Here is a 10,907-nt window from a genome sequence, read left to right as displayed (position 1 = left end):
GTATTGTTGGAAGTACGTCGATTGAAAGAAGTTAATAATAAGACCGTCCTAATGACATTTTCTTTATATTTTTATCAACTTGGTACTCGTTGTCAATATACTCATTGAGTCGCTCGATCATAGGCAATTAGAAGCTACTTTCGATTCATAATATTGCTTTTTTCACCGCGACTTTTTCAATTATAATCATATTACATTAAATTTTAACATAATGATCAATGCACCTATACTATTGATACGATTGAAACTATGAAGCAAATCCAATTTAAAAAAAAGCATCATTTTTTGACAAATTTACGATATTATTTGCTACGTATCTAAGAACGAAATGTAATCTTGTTGATATATTTAATTTTCTTGAGCACTATAATTTTATTTGATAATAACTACTTTCGCCCAAGCAAATATAAAAATATCAAATAAATCGTAACATCTACAAAATTAAAGGAACAATTTTAACGATTACTGTTAATTTTTGTTTGCATAGAGATAAAATCAATGAGCAAATAAAATTTCCGCGTATCGTAGCATATATATATTCACGTATAGATCCGCGATGTATCTGTTTGTTCGCAAATCATGAAACAGATATTCAGTATACTTTCGAGACCCGGAAGATATGTATGTATATGTATACATAAGGATCAAGCAATTAGGCATGTTTCTCCTTCTATTAGGTATACTGATTGTTAGATATTGAATATATATTAACCCTTCGTAGATAAACATCTCTTTTTACAATTTGTAAGGCCGTTTAACTAGGTCGTTCATATTCAAGTTAAATTTTCTAACCAATCAAAACTTTTTAAAATTTCACAATTACTTATCAATGTTTCTATTACGCTATACAAATTGTGTTCGTCAAACTAAACATTTCAAAAATTTGTTTATAAAAAATATTTATAAGAAAAAGCCCTATATATTAATAATTTTCAGTTCCAAACTAACACCAAGAAACTCATTGAATTTATGGTAAACGTTGATGTTTTAAGTGTGAACGACAGAATCTTAAAATAAAAATTTCGTCAACGCGCATACAATATAATTGTGAAGAATTTACATATATCAGACCTCTTCATCGCGTGTGTCGATGAGCTATGGAATTCTAGATCGTGTTTCAGTGTAGAGGAACACTGGTACGTATAAGGCATCTATCGTTAACAACAATATTTTTCTTAAAGATCCTCGATTTCACTACAAGCGATGAAGAATTACACAGCCTCAAAGGTTCCGCCGTTGAACAGATCTGATTTACAGAATAAAGTTATCATTTATATAAATAAGCGTATGTTATCATGTTAAAAAAGGGAAATAATCAAAGAATATACAAACTTGTCCCAAAAGAAAAACAGTCCACAAATTAATCATTTAAAATGAAGTTGTACATTTTCATTTTGATGCCCATTTAAACATTCAGTGAAAAACAATCATGGGAAATTATACGAGAATTGAATAATTCTTTTGCTATCTTTAGATATGTCGTATGTAAGTGGAAAAACGAAACTATTGTTTACACATTAAATTGTTGCAAACAAGCTTTTTTTACCCTGCTCTCATCAAGTATTACGAGTTTGCAAATTTTTAAAACATTTTCACTTTTTAATATGTTATATACAATATTCATATACTATTGTCACGAAGAGAAAATATTCTCGAATTGAACGTACACATTTAATGAGCAGTATGTATGAGCATGTAGATAATAATACACGGATTTAGGATCTTGTATTTAATTTGTACTCTATCCAACCCGTAATCTACAGTTTTCAATATCTTGTCTGTTTACTTATTGTAATTTGTATAAGCCAAAAACGAATCGCTGCAAGCGAATAATATATTATTTTTTCTTTAATATATTACAAATAGATAATACTTATAACATATTCATAATAATTAGTATGTTTTACTTGACAAGAAATTGGTTGTGGTACGTACAATGTACAAAAAATGTCAAATTCTGTATACTGCTCATATATGTATATATGTATATATGTATATATAAGAGTATAATACACAGCATATCGATTTTTTGCTCTTCACCATTCCTATTTATGAAATATCAAGTTCTTTCAGATCATCAAATTTTATGCGAATCACATTATTATGTAAAAGTACCCGCACATGCCTGTTCTACGAGATTTGCACGCTAGTTTTAAAATGAAAATTTATTCTGTTTTTTCTTATTATTTCTACCTTCTTGCTTGCGGGAATAGACAAACAAACAAATAAATAAATATAATAAAAATAAATAATCGAATATAATTATTGACTAATTTACGTTTACAAACATTTTCCATGGATATATATATATATATCTCCATATATATTCATAAAGATTGAAATACGCTTACAATACATATATATATATATATGTATTTCAATCTCTTTGGTTTATCATTGCGTGCGTATTATGTATTTCTCTTTCTTAAATTTTAGTCAAGTTAGATGAAATAACAAGAAAAAAATGAGAGAAATCAAATCTGATTAATGCCCATCCCATCCGCGCGTGCAAACGCAGAAAAGGCAATTCGGTCGTCTATATTATTGCGTAGAACTAACGGAAGAATGATCACTGTCCGTTGATGCTGTATCCGAAAGCGGTACAGAGGATGATGCTAGTGGTGGCGAATCAGACGCAATGTAATGGTCACGAAAGACTTTTAAGGATGGTTGTTGCTGAGATGATAAAGTGATATTTACATTTTCGGGTAAGGGGGGTAATACGTTAGTTTGAAATTGTCCGGATATATTACCAACAGGTTGATAATTGGCTACTACGATGATTTTTCCGCTTCTACTACGTGCTTTTCCAACCCCGAAATAACGACTGCTTGCCCAAATTACTTGCGTAAAATGACCTGTAATACATGATATTTATAACAACCAATTAATTATCTGAGAAGATGGTATCTATAATTTACATTGTTATATTATATTGCCTTAAGAAGATACCTGCGTTTACATTAGCATGAAGAATATCCGGTTCTTTTAAAAAGTCATATTGTTTCACCGCTGAATACCAATATGATGCAACATCTTGCCCAGTTACATCGGTAGGGACAGCACCACCAGGTCGACAATAAAGATTTTGTCCAACTTCTCGATCGTTTCTATAGTAAAATGTGTTGGTGTGTGCTAAATGATTGGCCCATGTTTGTGCATACTCACACAACTGCAAAAGAATATTGAATTTCAAATTGATGACAGACTCTAATAGCATCAATTCATCCAACATAAACATTTGTATGTATGTACACTAGGTGCGTTCTATGTATATATGTACAAGTGTGTGTTTCTTCTCTTCTATTTTTACCTGCCTCTATTTTTCATTTCTCTTTATTAACAAAAAACTTTGTTTTTCTATATAATAAAAGAACATTATCCCTACCTGCGGCGACATGGTTAAGGGTGGAGCATTGTGTCTTTGTCGATAAACATTGTGCCAGCATAAACATTCCGTTATAAATTCGCTATCTCGCCAGTCAGTCTCCAAATCGTTACTATCATGTGCGATACTCATCGGCCTGTTACTCAGGATCTGTGTTGTATCGACAAAAAAAGAGCAGGGGCAGTAAAAATGTGCCATTTTGATAAACTAACCACATAGGCTTGTTCGTCTCGTTCTGGGTTAGTATCCTAAGCATTTGACCTAGATCGTTGAAAGATTTCGTTCTCTCACCTTTTTTAACAGCTTCGGTCGATTGTCAAGCTGATGAATTTGATCATTATTCAAAACCGAAGATGTAGAAGTCGATCCGCAGGTATCTGAAATTCGATTTGCTTTATATAATTTCGATTGCTCCACTCTTTTTCGGAGATTTTCCAACGCTCTTGCCTCTTCCCTTTTTCTAGAAGGAGGCCAATTTGCGTTCGAAGTATGAATCATACTGATACCGACGGACGACGTATCCTAAAACATGAAAAAACCAAGTATTATCAGTCTCAGAAAGTTCTGTCGTTTGCTTCCGGGTTTCGTTCGTTTCATTCTCATTTAGAATAAATATTATACAGTCTTCTTTCTTTTCCTTCTTAACCCTCTTTTACGAATCGCCTTCCACTTCCTTTCATGCTTCAAATTAAATACCGATTGTGTCGAATCTTCGCGCACAAGTTGAAATTATTAGCCAAATACAAGATAAATTATATGGACCACGTGATAAATATGATTTCGCGAAAATATCAAATTTTCTTACATTACATATTATATAGAATATTCTATCTAATAAGTATGTACAATATCAGAAATTTTAGATTTTAATAAGTTATCTTGTTTTCTTTCCTTTAAGTTGACAGTCCGTCGAATAAATGCAACATGAACGAATGTGAAATAATTTGGGAAGAAAATTTAGCAAACTATACCTATCCTTTTTTTAAAGATTCAAGGAACGCTCCGATTATGTATCATTCAATAACGTGTCATCTGTCATCAGTTGCATTGAATGCATTCATTCACCGAATTTTTCGTATTTGGTATATTGATCAAATCGTTATATACTTTACGTAGAGAACAACATATGAAGAAAAAGAAATAAAATACACCACCTTTTGATTATTGCCATTAGTAAAAGTAAAATCTGCCAAATGAGCCGTTTGACTAAGTAAACGACGGCTAGCGGGACATCGATTGCGATTTATCATTTCTTTTTGAATAGCGTATTCGATGAAATAACTTTCAATTTCGATGTTATCGCGATGGGATGGCGATAAAAGTTCCGTAGTTTCTTCCGCAGTATCAAAAGTGCGATTCACTTCGCGTAACTCCATAACGAGATAACTTTCAGATTTCCTGCAATCGACTGCAATATTACTCGATTACCGGCTGTCTACCGTCTACTGCTGAGCTACCACTTTCAACCACCACAATTCACCTGATCCATCGGTATTCCCTACCCCTTTTTCCCTTCCTTCCTCAATTTATAGAAACTACCTTTGCGTCGTCGAGCTCTTGTCTAGCCCTACCTACTCATGCGCATCTTCAACCTAACTATATCTACAAATTTCCGCACTGTTCCACATACAGGGTGGTGCCCTTTACAACTCACCAAAATTCGACATATACGCATGTACGTTGCGACATCACTGCAGTTTCTCGATATTCTTTTAGCACATTGTCTGTCACGGTGACCATCGGTAACTCACGAGTTTTACTAAATTTTGTAGAATGGTTAAAATAAAATAAATTTCATAAATTAAAAAATTGTCAATAATGTGAATAACTTAAATAACGTTGTCAGAAAAAAAAGTACGTAAATAAAGTGTAATATTTTGCAAAATTTAAATATATAGTGTAGTATATCTAAATCCATCATTGTCTCAGGACGATGTATATAAAATTCGCGTAGCAGTCCAAGTAGTACAAGTTTTGATTAGAGGACATGCTTAGTTATAGAAAAGAAGAAAGGGATTGGGTGTTAGAGATTTTGTACATTAATATTAAAAAAATTAAATCTGACAAATAGTTTTGTGTATTTTACATAGAGAGGTAAAGCTTTTTAATATATTTCTCTGCCTGATGAATATTTTACAGTACAATAATTTCATGTGCCAGGTTTTTTAATTCTGTCAGGATATCTGATTTATTGAGGATGTCATTTCATTCAAGCTGCAGCTCCATAGATAAAAATCTGAAACATTTAGGTCATGAAAAGTTGATAACCATTTAATGTGTCCATATAACAAAACAGATCTGTTAGGAAATATTTTTAAAAAATTACTATTAAGTATTTTGTATGTATAGCAATATCTGTTAAAACAAAACACAGTTTAATTTTATTAAATGAAATCCTTTTACCATTCTTCTCTCACCATTTATGTTTATTCGTCAGTTTATCTTTCAGCATTTTCGAAGAAATGAAGACTTAATTCATTTTTTAGCAGATATTCTGCATCATTTTTAATCTTAAATAGTACAATCAATATTTAATACAAACATAACCTAATATAACCTAGTCATAGCACAAACACACAATTTTATATATAACTCAACATTATTGAAGTAAATCTAATTGAAACACAATCTAATATAATTTAACCTAATCTGGCTTACTTAGCCTCTATGCTGCATAATTAATTTCTCCAATTATTTTTTAGCAGTATCAATTTTAAAAGAAAAAAATTCTTCAATTTTAAACTGCCTTTTTTCTTTCATTTTTTGTGGTATTGACATATATTGTTGTTAATTCACATAATAAAAGAAAATAACTTTTAACAGCAAATAAATTATATCAGAATCTTCTAATCGACACGTACACAGAACTGTTCATCTGTAATCGAATATCTCAGCCTAAAGACTCAAGTTTAAAGACACGTTTAAACTTGACCTAAATTATTGGTATTTTTTGTCTGTTTTAATTATAGATCAGATTTATAATATAATATAATATAACTTTATAAATTATATTATATAAATTTATTTATATTATAAATAGATATAAATATAAATTATATCATATAAATTTATAATATAACTGAATTTAATTTACAAAAGTTTGACGTCTATTTATTGAGATTTAGATAATTATACAGAATAATTATTTTGAAAGATAAAATCAATTTACGTACATGGTCAAGCACTTGAAACAGGCCATCTATGTGACTCGCTTGGTTTTGATGATAGAAGGATATGCATCAAACCAAACTTGCTTGGTTTTAAGAGAGTCATGATTTGTTGTTAATAGCTTTTTCATACGTGGAGATGTAGAAGAGATATCGAGATCAACCCTACTTTTTATACGCAACATGCTTTTTTACTTAAAAATATAATGTTTAAATATTTTGTGTAAGCAAATCGCAAAAGGACATAATTCGAAGTTTGTATAAAATACTAAGATTTGTATATTCAGAAAGCTAAGATACGCATAAGATATGCACTCTTCGACGTTCAGCTATGCTGACGATTATACAAAGAATATTCTCTTTTGTTCTACAAGCGAATACCTGTGGTGACAGACAGTCATCCCAGTAAAATATTAAAATATTAAAATATTTCAAAAACAGAGAGCCGATCATACGAAGAATGCTCAAGTATTCTAAGTGCAAAATCGTTAAAGCCCTCTGGCTCGCGTCACAATATGGGAGAGAACCTAATTTACCGCATCCTTAAGTACCATCCAAGTTTTCTTGCTAAAACCGAGCGTGACAAAAGTCAGACTCCAAGCATCCGAGACTTCGCATTTCCTTGCATATGGCATAAATAGAAAACAAAAAGAATTCCTTGAAAATTTATCTAATGATTATATGTATACCTGATTTGGATTATTGCCCTATTCAATTTTAAAACTACTTTTTCCTAAAACGTTTCTAGCTACATACATATGCAATTTAAAGGAAAGTTTAAACATTTTTTTATTTTTAGTAGTCAGAAAGCAAATAATAGTTTATAAAACAACAATAATATGTATATACAGCAATAAAAGTAGGATAAATTTCCGAATATTGAGATCTAAGCCAGACACTTATCCAATGGATGTATTGATTCTACACTAACAAGTTTTCACTAACAAAAAATTTTCATATAATACTTGTTTTTATATTGTGAAATTTTACATACGTATTTAACACAAATTATTATAAGATACATTTGCGGAATATTTAATTCATGTGCACATTTAAATCGATATCATGCCATACATTCATACATAATGTAAAAGTATGTATTAAGTACCGATTCAAATACGCGTCGTACATAAATAGTGAATATGTAAGAACTGCACGCGCAGGATCAGATAAGAATGGCAAAGTGTAGAGCAGCTGCTGGTAAAGTGTAGAGTTATACATTTGTTCATGTTGATGATAGACGAAACCATAAAGCGGTTTGGTTGCCACCAGAGAACATTATTCCTTTCGCTACGAGCAGATTCTCCGACGCGACACTTCCAAAAACGATCGTCAAAACGATCGTCAGCGGCCGCATTTACTCCTCACTGCAAACCAAGCTGCTCTGACGTTGTTTTTCGAAGAAAAAAACTTTCCTCAAAACAGGGTATTTATAACTTCTTAACATACTCACTTTTAATTATAATTTGGAAACAAATAACATTACAGAATATAATAATATGATATAATATAATATAATTGTATGATACTAATAGCTTTTAATAATGGTATTGCGTGTGGTATTTTTCGAAACATGGTGTAACACATAGGCCAATATCGCAAATCTGGCACTGGTATCACGATTCGCTTCACAGTTCCCATCAATCGATTATAATCGACAACATATTTCAGTTTTTAAATTTTTTTTTGTATGCGATAATGACGTTTCGTGTCAACAAATTCTTCATTGTGAAAAGAGGACAACATATACACTGCCCCCTTGTCACACCATTTTATTGTCAATAAAAGGCTTGAGGATGTACAATATTCGTTGTATGTACAATACGCGGCATCCTACGCAGAGTAACTATAGTTGCCCGTAGTACGTCAGTGGCATTTTACGGAGAGCGACTGTAGTCGCCCGTAGTAGCGAAAGGGTTAAATATCATGTGAGTATATTGTATACTCACCCCTTATACTAACTAATATATAAGTTGTCACTCCTATCTGTTATCGCGCGCACGAATTTCCACTAAAGTGAATGACCGTGTAGTGTACGATATGGGTTGAAATGTTGTTGACATAGAAAGAATGGCACGCGTGGGAAAGAAGGAGAGTCGGATTGATCAAAAGAAACATATCAACGAGACAATACTAATGCAATGACGAAATTTTTATTTTTCATTTCTATTGAATTTATCAGTGTAATTGTAAAATTTTCCTGATTAAACTAAGACAAAATACGACATATTTAGAATATATTTGCTTATTTAATAAATGATAATAATTTATTCTTTTTCGTCTATTAGATGAGTTAATATGATTTAAACTATGTCGTGTCTGATCCTATTTTAATCAGTCAAACCTCAGAAATACGTTAGTAAAAAAAATAGGAAATAAAGAAGTTTCATTATTGAGTTAGTAATATCTCCTCGATATTTGAATTCGGATCAGTTACACTAGTCAGCCAACGAGCTGCGTGGTCACCGGGACGTGTCAAAGGGAACGCTCCACTCTATGGTTGGAATATCTACCGGGTATTTACAGTGTTATATAGGTCGTTTAGGGCATTTATCCAACCTTACCTACATGTACCACAACAAAAATTTCAGACTTCGAATTAAACCTGAATTAAAACTTTGAACTTTGAATTAAACTAGAGCTTTGTAAAACTTTTTAAATTTTGGTCTTTAAGAACTGTGTAAATTATTAGAATCTTTAAACTTTGTATTTATAAATAAATATTGTATATTGTATGATTTTAGTGTCATTATCTTTTTTTAGTTTAGTTTTCGTGTATATATTACTGATTAAAGTGTTTGACATAACAAATGAGAAGAAACAAATCACACTATCTATGGAGCAATTAAAAGTCTTAGAAGACATAAAAGTGCTATAGTTGTTGCTATAAAATATAACGTAGATAGATCAACGATTCGTAGGATAAAGAGGAACGGCTGCGAAAATTCTAGAATTTGCAGACAAAAGTAGGATACAGAAAAGAAGGCAGAGGATAAGAAAACCTTTATATGAAGAACTAGATCAACACTTACTGACGTGGTTCAAAAAGAAGAAGACCTTTGGAGATCATTTATTAGACGCCTTGCTTTTTAAAAAGGGTACCGAATTGAGAGACAGTACAGAGGAAGTAATACAATTTATGTCAGACTGTCAAAAAGTCGAAAGTAGAAACGTATTTGTAAAGGAGGAAAAGGAAGACGAGTATGAAAATACAAGAGAAGAACAGTGCGAAATCAAAGAATATAAGGAAATCGAAGTTGTATAACAAAAGAAACAATGATCTGGAGTATTTATTTCAACGTTTACATGTATATGTATTAAGGGAAGCGCCTTTTATTCAACAAATATTTCAAGTTCTTAAAAATCATTTTTTAGATAATTTTTATATTAATTATAATTACGATTATAATTTTATAAAAAATTATAAACATAATTTTCATTTTAATAATTACTTTTAATTTTTAAGTGCAAATAAGTAGAATAAGAACATTGAGGGAAGAAATTGTAAATACATAAGTTTTTGCACACTATTTACTTGAAAATTAATACCAGAAACGCAACAATTTTATATTATACCTTAATTCATTCCGCAATTTTTTAAATAAACTTTATAAATTATACCTATCTTTATGATCTAGCACGATTCACTGCATTGATCACCGTCCTTTTTAGAACCCGAATTGTCATTCGAACAAATCCGATAATTATGGGTTGGTTATCTGCAAATTGAATGCCTCCTTGACATTATCGAAAGTCCGCCTTTGTATAGGATAAATTTCTCTCCGGGGAATTATGGGAGCAGACTTAGGCTTCCTTGGAGACGTTAGCATGTGAACAGGATCCTATCCGTTTCTCTGCTCCTGCAACGTGTACGATAGACAGTAGGGCTTTGAAAAGTGACCCTATCTCAGTCCAAATGATGATTCTACTGTCAAATCCGCATACAGATAGCTGAATATTGTGCATAACTGAAGCGCGCTGGTTGAGTGTATTTCAACCTCTCGCCCATGATGGCCGATAGTGCTTCATGCTAGATATAGACATTTACAACGTATCTGAAGATCCCTGCAGAAAGAATTGCCAACACATAGGTTTACAGGAAAGACAAATAAAATATCAAATTATAAAATTTAAAAAATTAAAAATAAAGAGAATGTCTTTGATTTTGTTTATATTTTCTTAATTCGTAAATCAGAGCTGTGTATAAGAACCAGATGAGCACTTTTAAAGTTTGTAATAATAAAATCAATTAATGTATAAAAATCTATTATATTACCTAAACAACATAACTGTTAATGTTAGGTAAATGAATGTGGATAGAAACAATCAAAGGTAGAGTGACACAGTAACCA

At 31.4% G+C, this 10,907-nt stretch overlaps 1 protein-coding gene and 1 long non-coding RNA gene across 5 annotated transcripts; one reads left to right on the top strand and one right to left on the bottom strand.

The window, feature by feature from the left end:
• Nucleotides 1–2,358: 2,358 nt before the first annotated feature.
• Nucleotides 2,359–6,609, bottom strand: LOC139998366 (uncharacterized). 4 transcript variants are annotated; one of them, XM_072022792.1, is made up of 6 exons: nt 6,562–6,609; nt 4,543–5,624; nt 3,680–3,910; nt 3,389–3,538; nt 2,953–3,172; nt 2,359–2,858 (listed from the first exon to the last, which is right to left on the bottom strand). In XM_072022792.1, exons 2-6 carry the CDS (start codon nt 4,762–4,764, stop codon nt 2,542–2,544), a joined length of 1,140 nt encoding a protein of 379 aa, XP_071878893.1. In that variant the 5' UTR covers nt 4,765–5,624; nt 6,562–6,609; the 3' UTR covers nt 2,359–2,541. The 4 variants fall into 4 exon arrangements, with proteins under 4 accessions (XP_071878893.1, XP_071878891.1, XP_071878892.1 ...); XM_072022790.1 differs by lacking the exon at nt 6,562–6,609 and adding an exon at nt 5,792–5,982; XM_072022791.1 differs by lacking the exon at nt 6,562–6,609 and adding an exon at nt 5,806–5,982.
• A 2,244-nt stretch (nt 6,610–8,853) lies between these two features.
• On the top strand, nt 8,854–10,718 carry LOC139985488 (uncharacterized). Its single transcript, XR_011799421.1, has 2 exons — nt 8,854–9,080; nt 9,633–10,718. It is a non-coding gene; the product is annotated as an uncharacterized lncRNA (long non-coding RNA).
• The last annotated feature ends 189 nt before the right edge of the window (nt 10,719–10,907 follow it).

Source organism: Bombus fervidus, chromosome 3 (genome assembly GCF_041682495.2).
Source record: "Bombus fervidus isolate BK054 chromosome 3, iyBomFerv1, whole genome shotgun sequence".
Classification (NCBI taxonomy): domain Eukaryota; kingdom Metazoa; phylum Arthropoda; class Insecta; order Hymenoptera; family Apidae; genus Bombus; species Bombus fervidus.
The sequence above is the reverse complement of the archived record's forward strand: the minus strand, read 5'-3'. Positions and strand labels throughout refer to the sequence as shown.

Excerpts from the sequence above, each read along its gene's own strand:
- LOC139998366 (XM_072022792.1), bottom strand. The coding sequence starts at position 4,764 with ATGGAGTTACGCGAAGTGAATCGCACTTTTGATACTGCGGAAGAAACT. Across the intron at positions 3,911-4,542 it reads CTAATGGCAATAATCAAAAG|GATACGTCGTCCGTCGGTAT; the intron begins GTGGTGTATTTT and ends TTCATGTTTTAG. Across the intron at positions 2,859-2,952 it reads TCATGCTAATGTAAACGCAG|GTCATTTTACGCAAGTAATT; the intron begins GTATCTTCTTAA and ends CATGTATTACAG.